Source organism: Pelodiscus sinensis, chromosome 5 (assembly GCF_052426305.1).
Source record: "Pelodiscus sinensis isolate ZL-2025 chromosome 5, ASM5242630v1, whole genome shotgun sequence".
In the NCBI taxonomy this organism is placed as follows: Eukaryota; Metazoa; Chordata; order Testudines; family Trionychidae; genus Pelodiscus; species Pelodiscus sinensis.
The window spans coordinates 12,331,335-12,356,036 of NC_143056.1; the positions used below are offsets into that span (position 1 = coordinate 12,331,335).

The 24,702-nt window shown below is 44.5% G+C and overlaps 1 protein-coding gene across 5 annotated transcripts in view; it reads right to left on the bottom strand.

Moving 5' to 3' along the window:
* Positions 1-3,303: 3,303 nt before the first annotated feature.
* The window catches only part of RTN1 (reticulon 1), a 201,924-nt gene continuing 180,525 nt past the window's right edge, over positions 3,304-24,702 (bottom strand). For 3 of the 5 annotated variants that reach the window (XM_006135261.5, XM_075926327.2, XM_006135262.4), the window contains 6 exons: positions 10,325-10,532; positions 8,969-9,107; positions 8,153-8,222; positions 7,301-7,347; positions 7,135-7,193; positions 4,962-5,742 (listed from right to left, as the gene is read on the bottom strand). In XM_006135261.5, the coding sequence (XP_006135323.3) occupies positions 5,700-5,742; positions 7,135-7,193; positions 7,301-7,347; positions 8,153-8,222; positions 8,969-9,107; positions 10,325-10,532 (566 nt within the window). In that variant the 3' untranslated portion in view covers positions 4,962-5,699. Of the gene's footprint in view, positions 3,714-4,961; positions 5,743-7,134; positions 7,194-7,300; positions 7,348-8,152; positions 8,223-8,968; positions 9,108-10,324; positions 10,533-18,848; positions 19,191-24,702 lie in introns of those variants that run through there. The other 2 variants (XM_025190836.3, XM_075926326.2) reach the window with 2 other exon arrangements.

Consider the following 24,702-nt stretch of genomic DNA (forward strand, 5'->3'; position numbering starts at 1 on the left):
CTAGCGGGAACCTGCAAATTGAAACATGGCTATTTTATATTACATTTTTTAAATGCTTTTTCTGCCATGCAGGCCTCTTCTATCCTCTTAGCATGTTCATTATGCCCACTTTGCACTCTTCCTGAATGCCATATTGGAGCAAGTTACATCACATACTTGTCCAATCCCCTTGGGACCTCTGGGCAAATTACAGTAATGCAGGAACAACTATTGACTCTGGCTCATGGACCCTGCGTCTGTTTTAATCATGTTAACCAGTTCTGAATTTGGTCCATTTGGCATAACCCAGGACTCCTCTGGTTTTGTTAGCAAGTCTCACACTCCTGCAGTAGAACGAGATCACAGGTGAATTTGATCCTTGGCATCTCTGCTGATCTATCACCCTTATTTTTCCTCTCTGTTCTGTGGCATCTGAGATGCCTTATTTCTTTCTGTCAGGCCTGTGGCTACAGCACAGTGTGTGCCCTGTGCTAGACTTTCTTGTGCGTCTAAACCCCTTCCAATGGACAGGTCATGTGCAAGATTTTTGTACACATGCTATTGCAGATTCTTGGGCCCTACATCTCGCTTGCATTTTTTGCAGAAGAGGAATGACAGTGTGTCAACTATTTCTGCTTCTATAATGGGAGAGCAGACTGAAAAATGAGCTGGAAGAAATTCATAAGTGAAAGGGAGGAAAATCAATTGGATGTAACAAGGATGTTGTTGAAAAAGGAGTGGTGTTGGTAGAGCGCAGGGGTCGGCAACCTTTCTGAAGTAGCGTGCCAAAATTTAACCCTCCTGCCCTAGGCCGCCCCACTCTAGTGGAAGGGGTAGGGGCTCTCTCCACCGCGAGCCCCACTTGGTCTCCTGCCCTGGGCTCCGCTCTGGCTTTTTCTGTGGTGAGGGGAGGAGCAGCATGCACATGCTTCCCTGCAAGCCAGATCTGGCATGGAGCCTCAGGGTTTCCCAGGCCAGCCCGAGCTGTCAGACTTTGGCCTTCAGTGCATGCGCACACACACCTCTCCATCTCTGCCTCCCTCCCTCTTCTGGCCACGATTGGCTCCCATCCTGGGGACTGTGACAGAACCAGGAACACACAGTGTAGTCGCCGCCCCAAGTGGAGAAAGGGATGGGGCCAAACTGTCATAAGGGGCGGCTCAGCCGATGTATGTAATTTCCGCTTCTGCAAATGGAGATGACACACACAACGCCACATTACGCACCCGGCAGCGGTGTGCGAATGTGCCTAGACTTTTCCCCCCTCACCGCCAAGCTCAGTCTCACGTCTGCGGGGCATATGCAGTGAACAGGCTCCTCCCCCTCCCCCGCAGGAAGCAGGCACTGGCCACAATCTTGCCGGGGGCAGGATGCTGGATCCCCAGCACGGGCTTCCCGTTGCAGGTGGGGAAGAGCGAGGGGAGCTCGTTCATTGCACATGCCACTGAAAATCATCTTGCATGCCACTTATGGCATGTGCGCCGGACATTGCAACTTCCTCTGCAAAACCTTGGGAAAGCTGCCCAGATCATAGATTTGGGGCATAGGTGGAGCTTCTAGTCTCCTAGATGGATGAAGAAGGGACAGACCAATGGCTACTAGTGGGCTGAGCTGGGTCTACAGCAGGAAGTGAGCTGGGCCCACACAGTAAAAACTCTCCCTCCTGGAACAAGGGGGCAGCAATTGTTATCCTGGTAAATCACGGTTGTCTCCTGAGGTTCACACACTCCCTTGCAGAGGGCTATGTGCTAGCTCCCAATGTCAGCAGTTGCTATAAGGCAGGACTGGGCCTCTGAATGGGAGATGTCTGATCTGTACGTGTGGCACCTCCTAGGCATGTTTGCAAACCAGCAGAGGTGCTAAATAGCCAGTTCTTGTAGTTGTCCGGCTAGAAGAGTCCTGGCGGCAATACCTGAAGAAATGCTGAGGGAGGTTTCATTTACAGTCTGCTCAAACAGAAATGTCAAAGACTAGGAATGGAAAGTTAAACTATGAGGAAATAACAAGCAAACCACAGCACATACAGGAATAATCAGGCCTCACTTTCCAAAGAGGTTTATGAAGAAGCCACCCGCTCTCAGCTATTTTACCCACTCTGCTTGATGAAACAAAGCTCTTGGCACAATCTCCACCTGCATCGGAGAGCGTTTCCTTTGCCCCTTGAGATTGTAATGGTTAGTGTAAAGTATTACAACACACCAGCCTTCTCAGGGACTTTAATGGCACTTGTATAAACAGTACTTGGATCCCCTTCCTGGTCCATTTAAGTTGGAAGGGAAACCCCAGAAGGATATTGCACAGTGGAAACACCTAACAAATTCTGATCCTTCAGAGGGCAACCTCTCTCTCTCTGCTTCGCTAAAATGGCACATGTCCATCAATAGCTGGACACCTGCCAGTCTTAGCCCCGTTGGAGCTTGCAGCATCACTCTCCATTGCTTCTGTGCATCACAGGCCATTAAAACATAAGTTCCTTGAAAGATCATTTTTCTGAAGTAGGGAAAATAAAATATTAAAACCAGCTGAGCTGAGAAAAGGGGCCCTTGGGAACTGGAAGTTACACTGGGCTGATGTCTGGCACTTGCTCTATTCAGTCTACTGGGCTTGGGCCAAGAGGAAAGGCTGATAGTGTGAAAATGTGAAATCTTGTGTTCCACAAGAGCCAGAATTATAAAGCTCCACACCATCTGAAAATGGGAGGGGAAGAAGGAAGATAGACTAGCTGGTAAAAGACTTTTGCAGCATGATAATTCCTTCCAAATTCAGGGGCTTTCCTGAATCAAATGTGTTTTATATTCCTCTATCATGAGATTAAAATATTGGAAAAAATGAGGAGTAGTAAAAGGGATCAGTAATAGCTCTGAGGCAATTAAATCTGCAGGTAACAGAAAAGCAAATTGTGAGTACAGAAAGAGAGAGGAAAATCAGGGATATTTATAATTTTGGAAGGAAAAACATTAGAAAGCATTCACTGTTCTTTTCAAGTGGCCTATTTCAGGGATAAGGGACCAGATCTTTAGCTGGTGTAAAGCAGTGTGACTCCACTGGTGTAAATTGATTGAGTTCCAGTCATGAAGCACCCCCATTCACCAGCTTACAACTTGGCCCAGGTCATTAAATGTTACACACACTCAGCTACTTTAGGCAATTAAACTAGACACATTTTCATGAGAACAGCTCTGCACTGTTTTTTGCACTATAATGATTTTTTCACTCAACCCCCCCCCAAACCATACAAAATACCCAAAATAATGCACCATAAACTTGATAGGACAGACCCCCCAGATCCATTGAAGGGCTCAGCTCTGTAGGATTTTTCACCATGGAGGACTTTTAATACAGCTGGTTCTCATGATCACAGAGTAGCATGGAAGGAACTGGTGTTACTACAGTGGGTAACAATGTAAAAGGGAGATGATGGTTTCATAGATGAAGAATTAACACTTGAGTATTTCTTAAAGGCAAATCTTTTAACGTGTGATTTTACTTGAGTCCATAACAATGGTATTTGGGAGTTCCACCCACATGGGAAGTGAGATGTCACATTTGCTTATTTTCCTAGTCAAACTAACCACCAGTATGACAACTCATCCTAGAAGTTATCCAGGGATCTGCCCCCACACTCCATCACCAGTAGTAAGAGTGCTGAAGATCAACCTGTGCACTCATCTACACCTGTGCAATCCACATGGTCTTCTTAGGAGATGCATCATAGAACCTGTTCCCCTAGGAATCTATGAATATAGTAGTGAGAAACACAGTTAAAGCTCTGGATGGCTGTTTTGTGTAATTTTAACTAGTGGCTTCAAAATTAAACACTCTAATAAGTACACCATTTAAAAGAATGAAAATAAAAATAGATCAAACTGGAGTTTTCAGATTTTGATCAAGAAAAATGTTTATAATATATGTGCAGCTGAGGTTTATAAAATGTTATCATAAAAACTTAAACACAAATATTTAAATACAAATGTTAAATAAAAAGGGAAATTTAGAAAAGGCTTTGTAAACTAGCTTTGAGCTGAAGCAAATGTTCATTTTGGCTCCCAGCACCTGTGATCAATATGGACTCCTTCAGCTTAGTACAAATTTCAAAGGATAAAGTAGGCTGAGGGTATGTCTACACTACCCCGCTAGTTCGAACTAGCGGGGTAATGTATGCATACCGCACTTGCTAATGAAGCCCGGGATTTGAATTTCCCGGGCTTCATTAGCATAAGCGGGGAGCCGCCATTTTTAAATCCCCGCTGCTTCGAACCCCGTGTAGCGCGGCTACACGGGGCTCGAACTAGGTAGTTCGGACTAGGGTCCTATTCCGAACTACCGTTACTCCTCGTGAAACGAGGTGTACCGGTAGTTCGGAATAGGCACCCTAGTCCGAACTACCTAGTTCGAGCCCCGTGTAGCCGCGCTACACGGGGTTCGAAGCAGCGGGGATTTAAAAATGGCGGCTCCCCGCTTATGCTAATGAAGCCCGGGAAATTCAAATCCCGGGCTTCATTAGCAAGTGCGGTATGCATACATTACCCCGCTAGAACTAGCGGGGTAGTGTAGACATACCCTAAGAAAGTAGAAATACTGGGCATGTAGCAACTGAACAATGACCAGTGCTGTTTTGACTACTTTCCAAGTTGTGGGTCAAATCAGATACAACACCTTTAACTAGGTAATCAGGCAGCTTTCAAGAGAATTCATTGACCATTATATGTGCCTGAAATGTGGCAATGACACCAACATAAACAACTTTTGGCATTAGGGAGTTTGCTTTATTTCCATTCTTTGTTCATCAGCATGTGAAACTGCTAAATGAACTAAGTACAGACAACCTTTGGGAAGGAACCATTTTGTAGTGGCAAAACTGTGCATGGAAAAGCCATAAATAGCTCTCAGAGACCAATGAACAAGCCCTTCCATGCTTTTTGCAGATTAGGTATTGATTTTACAAATTCTAATGTAACCCCAATGGCAACAAGAGGGAGAACTTTGTATGTTTAGTAACATTTATTTCTGCATTCAGTATCAAGTACATAAGTGCAAATATTCAGAGTCCATAATTAAGTCCATTAGGAACTACAGAGAATGTAATACAAAGTGTAATAAATTTAACAAGCTGGAACTTTCCAGTTACCGTACATGTAAATCAGCCCATCAATCCCTTACAACAAAAGTACTGGATTTTTGTTTTGTTTCTTAGTTATACAAAACTGATTACTATAAGTACCAATTACTGTTTATTCAATTTGTGCTGGAAATCACTAAAACATCAGCCCACAATTCTATATAGTTAATAAAGATGAACCCAACCAGCAATCCAGTGACATAGAAGCAATTTTAACTATTGCATCAGTGCACTAAGCAGGAAAGCCCTAGCCACATGTAACATTAAAGTTATAGAAGCAATGCCAATAGAAGAAAAACACTTAAAAATCAATATTGTTTAGGCTCTCGCCATCATGCACTTTATAAGCAACACAAAAACCACATCTAGTACACTTTTTTCTTTACTATACTTTAGTGCTTGACACAAGTGATTGCAAATATTCTAAGAGTACACAAGCAGCAAGGAAAAAGAGCTGCTTCTGTGTTTTATGTTCTAAGATCATGGTGTTGAGAAAAAAAAAGGAACAATAAATTTGCAATGAAGTGTAAGAGCAGAGCTGTTTGCATTCCAGGCTCTCCCATTATTCACTACTGTAGTTGATGGATTCTTGATGTCTGCTTTATTCTGCCTTTCTCTTAGCGCCTGGGATTTTTGCCTGAATCCTAGGTGTAGAAAAAAAGGGATTACACTGTCAAATAGCAATTGATCAAAATCTTTCTATAGCAGCATGACTTTTCTTAGCTAGAAGGTGACCTTTGCTTCAGCCTTCATTCCAGATATCTTGGTAAGAGGTGTGTGTAACAAAGAGGGCTAGATTGTGAGTTAGATCACATATCTGCCCAGGAAAGAAATGGGGAGGGGGTAAGAGAGCCTGCCCACGTGGGCCATCAGGATGTTGCTTCCAGGAGCAAAGGAGTAAGCAGCTGGGTTCTTAACAATTTATATATACTAGAGTTATGGTCAGTGAACTTGCTGGCCTTTAAATTTTCCACCATATGTCTGTAACAAAGCTAAGGATATGGTTAAGATACAAAATTTGGACCCAGATTTTTAACATCACCAGAATCCAGTAGTGCTCAGAGCCCAGGGTTCAGTTTGTTTGGCCAATCTCTCTAATACTGCAGACCTCACATGCTCAGGAGATGTGGTTCAGAGTGGCTCTGTTGCCAGTGGGCTTGCAGTCCTAAGGAAACATGGTCAGAGACTGGGAAAGAAAGGTGGCTGCTGGGCAGATCAGCAACCCGGAGCTTTCCAACTATGTAGGTCATAGAGAACACAGCGACTGTTTCTATGAGTAAAGGGCTACAATTGTTTTTCTCTGTGAGGTGAATCCTAAGCCCAGTGCCCAAATTAAATCTTGGGGTGACAGCTTCTCTGTGCAGAGGGCCAGCACCAGGTCCATATACCAATAAAGTCCCACTGTTTGGGGAATTTAAAATGGGGCCAAAACCCTGGGCCATCTTTCTGCACCTGGATGAATTTTAATTCATCAGTGCATGAAGCGTAAGAGTGCGGGCACATATGGGCTTCACGCTTACGTTTACAGAAGGCAAAGTTTCTTTACCAAGAGATTGCTCGTAACAACAACACTGCTATTCTGCAGAAGCACCTCAGCCATCCATGTCAATGTCAGGTTAGCTCATTATGAGCGGTGACATCCACAAAGAGTGGATGAAATATGCCCAGGGTTCTCAAGGATCAGATTGCCTCAAGCTCTTTTGGGAATGGGCAGTAAGGAAAGGGAGCAAAGAGCATTTTCTCCCTGTGCAGTCTGTGTAAGGCGTGTAAGGAACAGTCAGGGCTGCTCCCTCCATAGCTCCCCAAATGGGAAGAAGAGAGGAAAGGAGGATGCAGAGCCATGATTCTGACCCAGATCTCCACCCGCCTCAGACACACTCCCCCTGTGCACTGCGGAGCTCTGGTAGACGTTGTCTCAGTAGCAGAATTCCTGCTGGAGCTATAACCTTCTATGCCACCCCTTCTATCCCAATGTGCCATGAGAACACAAGTGAACCTAAGATTTGCTTCTTATAAAAATCTGCTGCTTAACTCACTTTGCCATGACAGTGTTTATGTGGGTCCTCACAAGTCCTAAGTATTGATCAATCTGTGCCTGCAAAGAGCAAAAACATACATCCAACGATCAATAGGATGTTGGAAAGCAAGAACCATTAAGACAGCTAATCTGAATGATAATTACTGTACCATCTTTTGACTTACCTGATACTTGTCATATACAACAGGTAGAGTAAACATAGAGACCACAGCTGGGGGAGAAATGCACAGTATTAAGTTTCTGCGGTTGAGATTGATATCCACAAAAAACAAGATGCATGATCTAGTTTCCTCTTGAAAGAAAAGGCAAAAGCCCATGATGTAATTTCCTTCAAGAGATAATTCAAGAATCCGTATGAAAACTGAACCCTGACATAATCTTACAAATGAAAAATGTATCATCCCTATGTACCCAGCAGCTGAGAAGCCTCTAAAAACAGCGAACGACTTCTAGATATCAGGGGACAACGCAATCAGAAATAAAGATGAATATGTATTAGGCTATGTCTAGACTGCAGGCTTCTTTCGAAAGAGCCTCTTTCGAAAGAGCCTCTTTCGAAAGAGAGCGTCTAGACTGCACGGAGAAATTTCGAAAAAGCGGCTTGCTTTTTCGAAAGAAAGCATCCAGTGAGTCTGGATGCTCTCTTTCAAAGAAGCCCTATTTACATGGAAGAATGCCTTCTTTCGAAAGAGGAACTTTCGAAAGAAGGCGTTCTTCCTCGTAAATTGAGGTTTACCGCCATCGAAAGAAAAGCCGCGTTCTTTCGAATTAATTTCGAAAGAACGCGGCTTGAGTCTGGATGCAGGGGACGTTTTTTTGAAAAAAGGCTACTTTTTTCGAAAACCCCCCTGAGTCTGGACACAGCCTTAGTGAGGGAAACAAAGATAACTGTGAAAAAAGCACATTTCAAAGGTGAGACGGGGGGGGGGGGGGGGCAATGCTGGTTTTTCAAACAAGAAATTGCCACGATTAATACATGTTTAACATCAGATCTTAAAATAAATGAACATCTTTACCCATGATCAGAAGAGTCAGGCCATTGAAGAGAGCTCCAACATAAGTCAGCAGCCACATTAGTACTGCAAACTAAATTAAAAACAAATCATTAGATCTCCTGACAATCACTGAAACTGTCAGCACCAGAACAAATGGCTTCATTTAACTAGCCAGCATATGGGCATATTATTATTCCATTAGTTTCACTTAACTAGCTAGAATACAGCATGCTTAGCAACTAGGGACATCTGCTGTAGGTTACTTTAATTTTTCATAAACTTTCAGAATCATTGGGGGGAAAAAAGCCCACACCACCACATCAAAACCCTGCAATCTTTTCAGAAGGGCTCAGAACAGAGGGAAACCATCCCACTTTTTTCTGCATAATCCCATCCTTCCTTCCATTACCATTCCCTCTGCAGTTCTCCTTGTTATCTTCCTCATTGGGTTTTTGCCTTATGTCTAGGGCCTGATCCTGCAATGATTGAACACAGGCAGACCTCTGCACCAGTGTTCCCTGTAAGCTGAGTGCTTGGGCAGCCACCCAGGAGAAATTCGAAGCCACCCAACTTATTAGCAGACTGCCGGCAGCATGTGTTTGTACTGATGCTGCACATCCACACATGCCTCAGTGCACATCACAAAATTTATTCTACACTTGGATGGAAAAAATTAGAGGGAACATTGCAAGCATGGAGCCTGACTGAAGAGAGGACTCGTCCTGCACAGAGAACTCTGCACAATTGACACCTTAGATTGTAAACCTGTTGAGGCAGGAATTATGGGTAAAATATCTCCTCTCCAAAGGCACTTGAAATAGTTAAGGGAAATCGTACTTTTAAAGAATCCACCAGGTCCTGGACAAGAAAGAGTCTCCTCAGCTCTCTGACTGTGCTGTTCACGTACAACTGGAGACAGTCTGTGTATTTCTGAATCTGGTCCTGTGTGAGAGACATTTCCATCTCCAGGTAGGCTCTGCCAGAAACACAGATCCAGTTACAAAACACAGGCAACCTTGCAATTCATTTACTCTTGTGCTTGACTTCTCCTGCTGTTCCCTACAACCCTCTAGCTCATTTTCTTTGTGGCCGGAGCAGCCACAGCACTGCCAGTACTCACCATTACCCCCCTGCACTGACATTTCACCCTTGGATAATTATGGTCCGTGCTGCCTCATCCAATGGTAAAACCCAAGGGAGGAGGCCAAGGGGAAGAAGCTTGATAAGGCTCCTTCAGTGGCTCTTCCCGCTACATCTTGCCGTTGGAATATGGATCCAACTTCCTCCCCCCCAGACGCTGCAGATTCCAGGAAAATGCAAGGAGACCAGAGCCGTCTGCTCACAGGTCTTGTGTCTCTCCATTATCTGTGGAACACCAGTACCTCGCACTCCCCTCCTTGACAGCACAGCTCCAAATTCAGCACTATGGTAGTTCAAGTGGAAAAGACACTGCAACGTCAGGCCACATTAACTCTGAAACTCAGTGGGAAGGAAGGGGTGAATGATATATGTCCCCTGGGACCTACCCTGGTCTACTCCATCCAACAACGTGCTGTGCTGTTCCCAGGCCCCATGGAAGGCTCTCTTTAGAATCCTTTGGAAACTGGAGATTCCCCCATTTCCACACATGAGAAAGAAAATCTGTTTGTGGGGTTCCCACCTCAGCCTTCTGTCATCTCCTCCAGCTGACAATCTCGAGACCCTAACTTTGCTGAGGTAAAGCTACAGCTTTCCCTCTGAAAACAACAGCCACATTTAACATTTGTTTTGTGCTATCCATGCCCAAGGTGCTTTATGGAAAGCTTTAGGCATTCTGTAAAACAAGTGTCGGATGGTATTTTTGCTGCTATGAGAGAATGCATTTTATAGCTGGAACACCAGGGATAGCAATTGCTTTCACTACAGTTGTTCCCTTTTCCTAGTCGCTTCTAATGTTCTACATCTTTCGGCCTTCAGGCTAAAATTTTCAAGATCTGAGGGGCGAATTTAAAAAAAAAATTGAGCAAAGACAGTTCATGGGCTTTTAAGACCACGAACAATGGAAAAGAATATGTTCCCGCCCCCCTTGTGCAAAAGAAACCTGCTGTGTCTGGAGTCTAAAAATGTTTATGGCAGCTACAGAACTGAGTGTTAATGAATCTTTTGCAGGATATACTGTACAACACTCTTCAGCAATGACCACAAAGCACTCACTTGAATGGGTGGCCTTCATCCGTCTTCTGCACCGCCTGTAAAACTGACTTGTAGATTCTGAAGCTAATGGTGGCCGAGAGAGCAGCGAGTGCCAGGTAGGCAATAACACTGACCACACTGAACTGGGTCAGAGAGAAGAGCAGTAGCAGGATGCTTCCGAACAATATCCCTGTCTGCTTGATGTCACGCCAGTACAACAGGTCAATAGCTGGGAAGAGAAAAAACCAATCCATCAAACTCCAGCACAGCGATGATTTCAAAGCAAGCTATGGTTGCAGGTTCAGGTGACCAAGGACTTGTGCAAAGAAACACAGGCTGCGTCCACCCTGCAAGTTAGGGTGTGATATCCAGTTGGCATACACATGCGCTAGCTCAAAAAAGCTACTTGCGTATAAATAGTTCCTTGGTTCGGCACCGGTCAGGTCCCATGGAGTAGAGAGGTTTAACCTGTACTTCCTTTTGTTTGTTTTAAACCTTCTACCTATTAAATTCATTTGGTGACCATTCTTAGGTATTTCTTCTTCCAATATCCTTCAAAGGGACAAATGACTCTCTCTCTCTCTCAATTCTGTTGAGATCAGTGGAGTTATTCCAGAATAACACAATTGCAAACAAGATCAAAACCTGGCCTTGCAGTGTTACTATGGCTTAGTAGGCAGCATTTTTTTCTTTACATCAGACTGTCATATATTTGAGTCTCTTACCAGCCTCATTACTTATTCTATCATGAGCCTTCCATGCAGGACTATGGGTTATTACTAGGGCTAATCCAAATTTTCCATCAAAATTGTTTTCAAAGGAGGCTGAATGTTCAACTAAATGAAAGTTTGTCCAAAATGTATCTGCTTTCCTTGAACATTTTAGATTTTTCATTTAAAATCTCAAATATTTTTCTATTTTTGATGTAACAAGAAAAAAAAATCAAAATTTTCCATTGAAAATTTTAATGAGAACTATTTTTCCATTTTCATTTATTCTCTCATCAGGAAAAAAATCCTTATTTTCTGACCAGCTCTATTTTTTACATTGTTAGGGAGCCATCTTTCAGACGAGACATTTTTTAAATGGTCCTACTTAGTTTGGTGACTGTTCAGCTGGAAAATAAGCATGTCACTTAAAAAAAACCGTAGCCAACTTTCTCTTACTATTCAACTAATAGATTTAATCTTAGCAGGGTAAAACATTTTGTGTAAATACATCATCACCTTTTAAAGTTCACGTCACCTGGCTTGGGCCCATTTTGTGTTCATGTACCACAAATACTGTAGCAAAATGATTTTACTAACACAAGAATTCACCATAAAAGAAAAATTTAAGTGAACATTGTTGAACATTCCTGGAAAATTCATGATCTGAAACATTTACATCTGAAATCTGCTTCTAAAAGTGGCCTTCATCCAATCAGGGAACAGAACTATGCCATGTAACATAATGTCCAATCAAAAACAGCTCTAATTTCAAACATTTATTATTCATGATGAACTACTTGGCTGTGTCTTCACTGGCATGAATTTCCGGAAATGCTTAAAACAGAATAGTTTTCGTTATAAGTATTTCCGGAAAAAGAGCGTCTACATTGGCAGGCTGCTTTTCCGGAAAAGCCCTTTTTCTGGAAAAGCATCTGTGGCCAATGTAGACGCGCTTTTCCGGAAAAGAGCCCCGATCGTCATTTTCACGATCGGGGCTTTTTTCCAGAAAAGACTACTAGGCTTTCTACACTGGCCCTTTTCCGGAACAGTGTTCCAGAATAAGGACTTATGCCCGAGCGGGAGCAGCATAGCTTTTCCGGAATAGTGTCTGATTTTGTACAGTAGAGTGTCGTTGCTTTTCCGGAAATTCAAGGGCCAGTGTAGACAGCTCGCAGCTTATTCCGGAAAAGCGGCTGATTTTCCGGAATAAGTGGCCCAGTGTAGACACAGCCCTTAAGTATGGACCAGAATAAGTCTTACTTATACATGTTTGCTGTAGCATAATGCTAAATAAAGAACAAATTCAGGAAAATTATGATCTGTTCAAAGAAAATTCACAAACAGAAAAAGAGGCAACATTCATAAAATAAAACTAATTGCAAATTATTTGACCAGCAATAATTATAATCTCCAGAGAGATGTGTCATTACTGAATGAGCTATTACTCATTACTATTACAGTTCTCACTCAATATTGTAAAGTACATTGGGAGAGAGTTCAAAAAATACTACTTAAAGTAAAGTTCTATTTCATTTATGAAGCCTAAATAAGAGAATCCTTTCATATTTCTAAATGTATGGATTCAGATTGGAGCCTTCACACCTTGATGCCAAGGAATAGCCCTGTTGAATTCAGTGTGGCTATTCACATGTCAGAGCACATGCAGGATTGGGGTCTAAATAGGATAGATTAGCAGACCTTCTTTACACAGTGTGTCCAGATAAAGAAATGGTGGATTTTCAAGGTACAAATAGGTGAGATGTCATGGTACAAATAGGTGAGAAGTAATGCAATTCGTTAATACAGGTTGAACCTCTCTAGTCTGACACTCTTTGGTCCGGCAATATCCATGGTCCAGCATGGTTTTAGTTAGTCAGATGTCCACTTATCATGGGAATGATCAAGTTTCTTGTGGTCTCATAAAGTTTGTTTTCAGCCACCAGCCATGGCTCTCAGTGTTCTGTGCTGTTATTTAGCTCTAATATACCCATAAGTGTCCTCTAACAGCCCAGTAAGCAGTGGATGTGTTGGTAATGCTGCTAGACAATACTGACCTCCCATGGTGTGGTTTAGAACCAATCAGGTCCTGAGGGTGCTGGACTAGAGAGGTTCAACTTTACATGTATTTTGCTGAGCATGAGTTATAAGAGTCTGCGACTGCATGGCTCTGATTAGACTTCAACAATATGGACTTAGGAAAGGAGATAATATTTGAAGCCCACTGTTCATTTTTATACCTAAAAATTCTGAAAAATTACTTTTTGGGGATGCCATTAGAGATTTAATGCAAACTCACTGTGCAATACCTTTGATTATAGTCCTTCTCGTGTCCTATTTTAATTCATATTCTGCAGAGCAGTGAAGTGAGTGCAAGTATTAGCTGCTTAGTTCATGGCATTGTGCATGTACACTCATCTGCTGATGGAACTGTATGCCCACCCACCAAAAGAAAACAGAATGGTGAATATGGAATGGAGAGTTATATGAATGTCAGTTGGGCAAAACCAAACACATCTGAATCCCTTTATACCACCAGCTGAGAATCAGTCCAAAATTCAGCAACTAATTCCTTAATTAGCCAATATGACATCATAGCTAGAATTTGTGCTGTCATGTGATGTGTATTAGCATGGGCTAGAAATGGATTAGAATCTCACCTGGATACACAAGGCTTTCCAGGAGTGCTACTCCTTTCAGGTAGAAAAAAAAAGGCATTGAATGGCTAAAGTAATGAGAATCTATTCCAAAGTGTGCATCATACTGATATAACCTGACTTACAGATGGATTTTTTACTAAAACATATTAAAGACTTGGCTAATAAAATAATTAGTTATTAGTATTTTTCCTTAGCAACTGCAGGCTGCCCCGATTAAAGCAGCTCACAGATCAGTCATCTCCTCACTGCTTTTTCCTGCCGATCATTCTGCATTTCCTTTTTTAAGGAAAAAAAAATCTGTATTTTAGAGAAGAATGAGGCGCTGCTTAAGGAGGATATATTGCTGCAAACTCAACACAGAAAGTTTAATTCTCGGAGGGGTAGCAGTGTTAGTCTATAAGGGTATGTCTACACTACCACCCTAGTTCGAACTAGGGTGGTAATGTAGGCAACCGGAGTTGCAAATGAAGCCCGGGATTTGAATTTTCCGGGCTTCATTTGCATAAAGACGGGCGCCGCCATTTTTAAATGTCCACTAGTGCGGACTCCGAGCCGCGCGGCTACACGCGGCACGGACTAGGTAGTTCGGACTAGGAAGCCGACATAACTAGGAAGTGACATAACTATGTCGGTCCCAGGCTGTTAGAGAGACAAAGTGGCTGAGGTAATACCTTTTATCAGACCAACTTGTGAGAGAGACATGCTTTTGTGCTCCACAGAGCCCTTCCTCAGAACTCAAAGAACTCTGTGGAGTCAAAGAACTCTGTGGAGCTCTCGCCATCAGAATCTGGTCCAATAAAACATATTACCTCACCAACTTTGTCTCACAAATATGTAAAAAAAAAAACCCCAAACAAAAAAAGAACCACTCATAGGGGACCTATATGGATGCGAGAGACAAGAAGAGAAATACAGCTGATTTCATTCACTAGTTGAATGAAAATTATAAGGGAGTTAGTATCTCCAAGGTAGTATGCATCTATAAGTATGTGCTGCTAGCATTGTTGTGGTAATTTGCATTGCTAGAGAAACCACATATCAAATACAAGTTTAAACATCACACTGAAGCCCAGGGAGAGGGCAGCAGAATATGTTTTAAAGGCCATTTTTCATATCATTGGGCGTCCTGTGGAACACAGGGGGGAAATTCTTCCCAGCAGGAACAGACTAATGGTCTGGGATAGTATAGTTAAGGGATTTAAAGGGGTTGGGAGAAAGAAATCTTCCTCTCCAAGCTATGGAGCAGCAGCCAAGTCTCTCTGTAACCCTGAGGCAATGACTCATGGACATGTGTAGTGATGGATCTGTTGGGTCTGGTTCCACGGATGCCCCAAACTTTGAAGGGCCCACAGCTGTGCTGCATAGTCTCCCCAAATCTTATCCCTCCCCTGTGCAATGGAACAATGCTGGGTCAGTCTGCATGGTCTCTGAGTCTATGGAATGCAGCAGGATTTGTCATAAGGATCAGATCCTCAAAGATATTTAGGCTCCTACTTTACACCAATTTCAATGGAAGTTAGCAGCCTAGCTACCTTTGAGGATCTAGATGTAAGTGAATAAACCAGGACACAGACTACACCTATAATCAGGACCGCTGATGTCACTCAGTCTCATGTCCCTGACTGGTGTCATGGAGTGAACAAGAAGTCCCTTGACTGCTCCTTGGACAGGCAAGAGGGAGAGAGAGAGTATAACAGGCTATAACATAGATCCCTTTTCGGCATAGGACACAAAGCATGTAGCTTATCAGCATGAGCCCTTGCCTCCCTCAAGCAACTCCATACCTCCAGGGTGGAAAGCTACATGGAGATTGAGTATTTTTGGTTCCCAGCTGTGGCAATTCAGCCCTTCCCCTGGGCAGGTGGGCCAGCTGGGAAGTCAGCATGCAGCTTTCACGCTGGCAGGACTTGGCTGTTTTGAGCTAAGTCCACCATAACGAAGGATATTCAAATGCTGCTTGAAAGACCAGCTGTAAATCAGAGCTGCCTCTGTATGCATGTCACATAGAAGGCCTTTTCCAATATTTACATCTCACTTTTTCTTAACAAGGGAAATCTCATTGCAAGCAGGCAGATTTCCATTTTTGTCAGAGCCTGGCTCCCATCTGCAGAGATACCGAGTCTGACTGTGACGGATACAGGAGGGAACTCGAGGAGGGTTTGTGCTGCATGTTCCAGTGGCATCACACAGAATGCACTTACAGTGATGCTGCCTGTTCTAGGACAACTGGATGTCCTAGCTTTCCCATGGGTATGCCCGCTATTCGTGGCATGGTCCTGGAGTCACTGCAGTGACCTCACAAGGGGAATCCTCAGGGGCGGGGGGAGAGAAGGAGGCATTTCTGCCTGGTTTATGACTGCTTTGCATCACCAGAACAGAGCAAAGCAACCATAACAGAAGCCACAATCTGGCCCCAGATATTTAGCCAGTGCCTCTTTTACAAAGAGCAAAAGATCTCACATAAGTGGCAGCCATGACACAGAGGTTGGTACATGTTCCTCTAGACAACAAAACTGGCTGCAAGCATGGAACACAAGGGAAATCTGAGGCTGTGAAAATATCTCTAGCCAGAATCTGTGGACGCAGTTCATAACTGCTCATGACCTTTGTTTAACCATTTCCCCCAACCACTGCAAAGGAGGTATAAGTCATTACTGCCTCAAGTAAAAGCCTTTACATCCCCTTCGGGTGTAAACGACACACATCGGACACTGCAATGGCAAATCAGCTGCCTTGTCACCAAATGAGCAAAGAATGGCTGCCTCCTCTCTTGTTCAAATGCCCTTTTCATTCTTAAGTGTAGTAAAGGTGCAGTTCAAAGCTGAGGATACCAGCCCAGGGCACACACACTATTTTGCATCTCCAAGCATCATATCAAGTCAGTGCACCGGTATGTACACCGTCGGCTGGCCCAATGGGTTTTCGCTCCTTCATCTTTGAAGACTTAAATTCAAATCTGAACTTAAGTCACCAGCAAAAGGGCATTTGTTGGCCTCACTCTAGTCCCTTTTTGTGCACAACCCAGGACCCCATAAAAGCTGTCATAATGAGCAGCCTCTATTCTTGAAAGCCTCAGTCAGTACTAACTCAGCCGATTTTGTGGGCAGGATTCAGGTGCATGCAGAGCTGTGCAGACAAATTGGCATAGGCCATACTGTACCAGCGCTGTACCTGATCTAAGGCCGCATGTACACTACAGCTTATGTTGACAGAACTTTCGTCACTTAGGGGTGTGAATAAACCACCAACCCTCAGCAACACTGACACAAGCACCGGCATGGACAGCACTGTCCATAGGAGAGTTTCTCCCACCGCCACAGCTTCTACCACGTGTGGTGGCGGTTTTATTATGCTGATGGAGAGCTCTGATGCATCGGCATAAAGAGTCTCCACCAGATGCAGTCCAGCTGCACCGCTGCAAAGCTGTGCATGGAAACAGGTCCTAAGTCAGTGTTTATGTTTCTTCCATGAGCACAAAATTCACTTGTAAATGAGAGAGAGAAAGAGAGGGACGATGCAGAATATGAATTAAGAACAAAATATTAATTAGATCCCTAGTTATATTTCTGGGGAGGAAGTCACCTGCAGAAAGAATGAATGACTTTACTCCAGTCCACGTGACCTGTCTTAAATGAATTGCCATGCTGTGAATAATGAGCTTGCTGCACAATTTTTAGGAAGGAGCATTCAATTACGCAAAGCCCATTACAGCTGCAGGATTCTGAAAGCTCCCTATGGAATACACATGAAGTGAGATGCTCCTGGCATGCTAGACCTCTGATACGTGATTGATAACAGAGTCACATGCCCAGCTCAACTTGATAGATCTTAAACAGACTAAGTGACAAGCCTCATATTTGAGGATGGTATTTTCAAAGGAGTTTAAGAGCATAGGCACCAAAATCACATTCAATTTCAATGGATTTGGAGACCTAATTAACTCCCTAACACTTTTTTGGAAACTCCGGTATCGAATTCTAACCTTGTCTGTTAACATGCAAAAGCTGTTTAGTGGTAGCTCCTCATGATTACTTTTTAATTTGTTTTAACAAGGGTGATATTACTTTCACTCAAGTATCTTGGCATATGTCTAACCTCTCTAGTCTGGCAACATCCACGATCCAGCATGATCTTAGTTAGCCGGATGTCCACTTTTCATGGGTGTGGCCAAGTTCCGCATGATGCCATAAAGTTTGTTTACAGCCACCAGTCCTGCCTCTTAGGGTGTGTCTAGACTACTGAGTTTTGTCGACAAAAGTCCACTTTTGTCGACAAAACTATACCAGCGTCTACACTACCGCTGAGTTCTGTCGACATAACGTCGACAGAACTCAGCAGTTTTGTCGACGCTGGTATACCTCATTTTACGAGGCATAACGCCTTCTGTCGACAGAGTTCTGTCGACAGAAGGTGTTATTGCCTGTAGGGTTGCGTCTAGACTACAGGGTTCTGTCGACAAAGCAGCTTGCTTTGTCGACAGAACTCGATGTGTCTGGACGCTCTTTGTCGACAGAAGTTTTGTTGACAGATACTGTCGACAAAACTTCTGTCAACAAAACCCGGTAGTCTAGACGTACCCTTAGTGTTCTGTGCTGTTAATTAGCTCTAATTTACCCTTAACTGTCTTCTAAGAGCCCAGTAAGCAGTAGAAGTGTTGATAATGCTGCTACACAATATTGACCTCCCATGGTTCAGGAAATACTCTAGTTCAGCACTGGTCAGGATCCGAGGGTGTCAGACTAGAGAGGTTCAACCTGTATTAAGTCCAGTCAAATCCACTCTGGGTCTCATTTGCTTGTAGAGATATAAAGGCCTCTATGATTTATAGAAACAACCTCGAGTTCAGCACCATTTCTCTCTCCTCATTAGAGGCCAGATCCAGCAACACCAAATTTAAGGGGAGTTTTATCACTGACTTTAAAGTGAGCAAGATCGGGGTCTCAGGCTATGGCAAATCAGTGTCGTCACTTTCTTTAAAGTGTTTGCAATGGAGAAACACGCTTACTATCTGTCTACTTTTATAGTCCAGCTTATTCATTATTTCGTTAGAAATAAAACAGGAGAACTCTGCAAAACATAACACAACACAAACCTTCAGGCTGAAAGAAGAAACTCTCAAGAGTATTAATCAGACTCTCAGCCTTCATTTTAAATATCATTTCATCTCATTAAGCTAACCTGAATTCTCCATTCTCTGCCACACAGCTGCACTAGCGATCCAACTAGGTGAATGTAGTAGCAACAATTCCAAATGGGTAATGTTAGAAACTAAACATTTTGCTTGCAGAGCAAGTTAGACCTAAGTTCTCAAAAGTAAATGCTGTCAGTAGCCTGTGACTTATCCCCGTGAGGAAGTTTTGCGGGTACAATGCCTGAAACTTATCCTGGCATTGCTTCTTTTGGAAAACGTTTCTTGTTGTTGGGCATTTAGCATCCCAAAAGTTGAAAGATAGCCCATATCCAGCATAGATGCACTAGACAGTGCATAGCTACAGGGACAGATGACAGGGACAAAGGGCATGAGAGAGCTGTTGTGAGCTGTATTACTGGTTTGCACATTCATCAAGCGTTGTGATGACTTCATGGTAACCATGAGAACTGAGCTTTAATGGTTTGTGTGGTCACCTACACACTTGCATAGCTATATCCCCAGTTTGTCTTGTTATCTTTTATATTTGAAGGACATCCCAAAATCATATCTGGAGAATGCATGATTGTTAGTCAAACAATATCTTAAATGTCTCTGCACCTTCAAAGTCATGCATATTTCTTCTTTGTAAAAATACTGTTTTAAAGACAGGAGTGGGGAGACATGTATAAATACATTAGAGTAAATTCTGCAGTGACTGGGTGAATTATTTTAGACCCACTAGGTGTTGTTCTGCTCAAGTCTTGAAAATCATCTCTGAGAAAAGATCAGAGGGAAATGTGGTTGGATGGGTGAGCTCAAACACAGCGTTACGTACAAAGTTTACATCTGAATGTTTGTCACAGAAACAAAAGGGGGAGGAAGACTGCATAAGGGCTACTGGAGCTTTATTGTTCAGTAGCTTTGTATGAAAGTCATTCCTGTATAGGTTGAACCTCTCTAGTCCAAAACTCTCTGGTCTGGAAACATTTGTCATCTGGAATGATTTAAGTTAGCCAGATGTCCACTTTTCATGGGTATGATCAAGTTTCCTGCAGTCCCATGAAGTTTGTTTTCAGCCATCAGTCCTGGCTTTGTGTTCTGTGCTGTTATTTAGCTCTAATTTACCCCTAAATGTCCTCTAACAGCCCAGTAAGCAGTGGAAGTGTTGGTAATGCTGCTAGACAATATTGACCTCCTGTGGTCCGGAAAATTCTCTGGTTCAGGACCAGTCAGGTCCCGAGAGTGCCAGACTAGAGAGGTTCAACCTGTATTCCAAACACTGTTTACTATACAGGCAGTCCCCGGGTTACGTACAATGTAGGGACTGTAGGTTTGTTCTTAAGTTGAATCTGTATGTAAGTCGGAACTGGCGTCAGCCGCTGCTGAAACTGATCAGTTTCAACTGCGGCTGAATCTGGACACCAGTTCTGACTTACATACAGATTCAACTTAAGAAACCCAGCCGTCCCCAAGTCAGCTGCTGCAGAAACTGATCAGCGGCTGATTCCAGGAAGCCTGGGGCAGAGCAACTCTGCCTCTGGCTTCCTGTAGTCAGCGCTGGTCAGTTTCAGCAGCGGCTGACTTGGGGACGCCTGGGGCAGAGCAGCTGAGGTGCTGCTGGGTTGGTCCGGAGCGGCGCTGCGGGACCAACCCGGCAGCCCCCAGCTGCTCTACCCCAGGGGTAGGCAAGAAAAGCCTGGTCTGCTGGGAGGGGGCACTAGCTGCACTCCCCCCCAGCAGACCAGGGGGACAGGAGCAAAGCCGCGGAGCACGCCCGCAACGGGACAGCCCAAGCGCGCCTGGGCTGTCCCGCTGCGGGCGTGCTCCAAGGCTTTGCTCCCCGTCTCCCTGCAGACCAGGGAGACGGAGAGCACGCCCGCAGTGGGACAGCCCAAGCGCACCCGGGCTGTCCCGCTGCGGGCGTGCTCCAAGGCTTTGCTCTCCATCTCCCTGGTCTGCAGGGAGACGGGGAGCAAAGCCGCACAGCACACCCGCAGCTTTGCTCCTGTCCCCCTGGTCTGCTGGGGGGGTCCAGCAAAGCCGCTGGACCCCCCCCCAGCAGACCAGGGACACCCGAGCAAAGCCGCCGCCTGGGCGGCTTTGCTCGTTTGCCCGGAGCAAAGCCGCCCAGGTGGCAGGAGTTCCGCTGTGTGGGCGGCTTTGCTCCGGGTCAAACGAGCAAAGCCGCCCAGGCAGCGGGACTCCCGCTGCCTGGGTGGCTTTGCTTGGGTGTCCCTGGTCTGCTGGGGGGGGGGGTCCAACGGCTTTGCTGGACCCTCCCAGCAGACCAGGGGGACAGGAGCAAAGCCGCCCAGGTGGCGGGAGTCCCGCCGCCTGGGCGGCTTTCCTCGGGTGTCCCTGGTCTGCTGGTGGGGTCCAGTGGTTTTTCTGGATCCCCCCAGCAGACCAGGGAGACCGGGAGAAGCTTTTCTCGCCCCGGAGGACACGGGTGGCGACCCGCCGCCCGTGAGCTCCGGGGTGAGAAAAGCCCCGTTCGTAAGTGCGGATCCGACATAAGTCGGATCCGCGTAAGTCGGGGACTGCCTGTACTTCATGCTATTTACAATGTCATGTGCATTAAATGCAGGTTTTATTAGAAAAAGCGTACACTACTCTCTCTTTCAAACTGACTATGAATTATCATCCCTTTATCAAGGGTTTACACACAATAGCTCTGAGGTTTAACTCTGGGCAATGTTTTCAGCCACCAGTCCTAACTCTGTGTTCTGTGCTGTTATTTAGCTCTAATTCATCCCTAAATGTCCTCTAGCAGCCCAGTAAACAGCAAAAGTGTTGGTAATGGTCTCTGCTTCGGCAAAGAGTTAAGCAGAGGTGTAGGAAGGTGTGTATCATTACATACAACACAAGAGGTGTGTATCATTACATACAACATTGCCTGAGCATTCCTGCCCAGTCCCCATTACATGGTAAACATGCAGGAGGGTCGAACTTTATCTGGGATTTTAATAAAACTGTGATGTTGTAAAAATCCGGGGTTAACTTGCAAGCATAAGGAATAAGCTTCAACCTGCAGATGGCATCATAAGACTCAGTCTCTCAGATGTGAGCACCATAACCATTGGCTCCTTCCTGTATGTGTGTGGGGCAGCACCATTCCCTGGATAGCACTTTTGTGGATGGAAAATTAGGAAAAGAATTTCAGTACACATATTCAAACTGATTGTTCACAGGCTGTAGTGACACTGGCAAGCTAGGGAAACAGAATGCTATAATGAAGGTCTTGTTAATTAACAGCCTTTATTGGACAATTCTGATTTATTATTAGGGTGCAGCCAGAGCTGCAGAGCTGCAAAGATCACTTACATGGTGGGAAATTTGAGCATATTGGGTGGGGGTGGGGGTGGGGGTAGGGTTAGGGGTGGTGGTGTGGAGTTCATTATAGACCAAGGGCCAGCAGTGGAGCTTGGATCCAGGTGTGAACTGTGGAAGCTTTGGAGTCTTTGGATCCAGGGTTTTGGTTTGACTCCACCTCTACTCCTTATCATATGAATTTTTAAACCTCTGAAAAATGGATGCCTTGGCACTATTGTGATAAGAACATTAGAAACAGAATCAGTGTCAGACAGACCTTGATGTAACTACAGTATTTAAAGTCCCTCCTATGCTGCAGGAAAACAGACTCGTTTAAAACTCCAGAAATTATTTCTACAGTTTAACAATATATGCTTTACAGGGTCAGAGTCTTGCCTCGGAGAAATGAGATTACAGCCTGGCCCAAAGGGCATCATGAGAGGTTTTGCCATTGACTTCAATGGGGTCAGGATTTCGGCAGGGAGGGCACTGCAAGAGGTCCACTTGCATCTTTGTGTATGTTGGCAAAGTAGTGGATTCTTCACATAATGTAGGGAGATTAAAATCTGGCCAAGAGCATGCAGCTATTTATGCACTGATTAGCAGAGGAGTTTCCCACTAACAAAGCCTATCCAAAGGATACCAGCTCAGTGTTTTCTCTCATCACATCTTTTTATGCCAATATGTCATCTCCCCTCCAATTTCTCCTTCCCCCCAATGGTATTTACATGGAATACACTGGGATATCACTTCTGGAGAATGGCTTTTGAAAAACTGCTGCCCGGCTATATCACAGCTTTTGAAAACTGCTGCCCGGCTAAACCTGCTTCCCTGAACTGCAGAGTCGTTGCTACTTTTACAAGGGGCTTTTTCTATCCTTGATGGATTTGTTGGAGCCCTCTGGATCCCATTATTTTCTCTTGCTTTACAGCCCTTCATCCTATAAACTCATTTCACAGAAACCATCCTTCTTCCTGAGGAAAGAACACTCTTGAGAATCCACCTGTGCCAGCTCTCAATAAGTCAGAGAGGTCCCTTGCTCTCCAAACACAGGGACGAGAGCACGGGAGTGGGAGTTGACCCTGGGAATACTGTGAATTACCCAATTTGAAAGGCGCTACCTTTCCTTTCAGAACAATGGCAGTCGGTGCTTGCCTTATTCTGCAATCTTAAACCCTCAGGGTATGTCTACACTACCCTCCTTGTTCGAACTAGGAGGGTAATGTAGGCATACCGCACTTGCAAATGAAGCCCGGGATTTGAATTTCATTTCATTTGCATAAGCGGGGCGCCGCCATTTTTAAAACCCCGCTGGTTCGAACCAGCTAGGAAAGTTGTGGAATCTTTATCATGGGAGATATTTAAGAGCAGGTTGGATAGACATCTATCAGGGATGATCTAGATAGTGCTTGGTCCTGCCATGAGGGCAGAGGACTAGACGATGATCTCTCGAGGTCCCTTTCAGTTCTAGTATTCTATGAATCTATGATTCTATGTTCTTCCGGTTGGCAAGTGCCTGGCTCTGCTGAATGAACCCCACATCAAGTTCCAGCCTCAGATGTACACATGCGGTTTGTACTGAAATCTGGGGGAGTTGCACATGCACATCAGTGTGCTTATTATCCAAACTCATTGAATCTCGGTCTTGAAATCTGTTTGCAAATCTCATGACAAAATACTTTTAAACAAGGCAGAACAATAATGAATACCCGCCCCCTAGATTTCTGCATTTCATCCATGGTGCTCAAAGGTATTCACGAACACTAATTCCCGCCACTCCTCCAAGGTGGCATCTACTGTTATCACCATTTTAAAGCTGGGCAAACTGAGGGTCAGAGAATGTGACTCAGCCAAGGTTCTCAAGAGAGCCAGAAGCAATGATGTGACTACACCCCAGGAGCCTTGGCTCGCAGCACAGCACCCCTAAGCAAATGAGGAAGCTCCACCCACCTTCCCCAGTGCACCCACTTCCAGAACTGCCAGGGACATAGTGGGAATGTGCACACTGAACGATCTCTTAGGATGGTGCAATGAGCTCCCTGCTCCACACTCGGCTAGCTCTGCTAGCTAACGATACACAGAGGTTGGTGAGACCTGCAAGTGTAACCCACACACCTAGTGTGGTTCATTGTCCCAAGTAGTGGCTCTTAGACCATGTACAGTAAGAGATCATAGAATCATAGAATACTAGGACTGGAAGGGACCTCGAGAGGTCATCGAGTCCAGTCCCCTGCCCTCATGGCAGGACCAAATACTGTCTAGACCATCCCTGATAGACATTTATCTAACCTACTCTTAAATATCTCCAGAGATAGGGATTCCACAACCTCCCTGGGCAACTATCCTGACAGTTAAGAACTTTTTTCTAATGTCCAACCTAAACCTCCCTTGCTGCGGTTTAAGCCCATTGCTTCTTGTTCTATCCTCAGAGGCCAAGATGAACAAGTTTTCTCCCTCCTCCTTAATAAGAATGAGTGAGCTCTACAGCCTAAGCATCTGCTCCTTTTGCTCCCCTTGTCCGCCGGTCTAGGTGTGGGACCAACTTGGGAATAGACAAAGTACACATTTGCACTAAGGGCCAGACTGTGC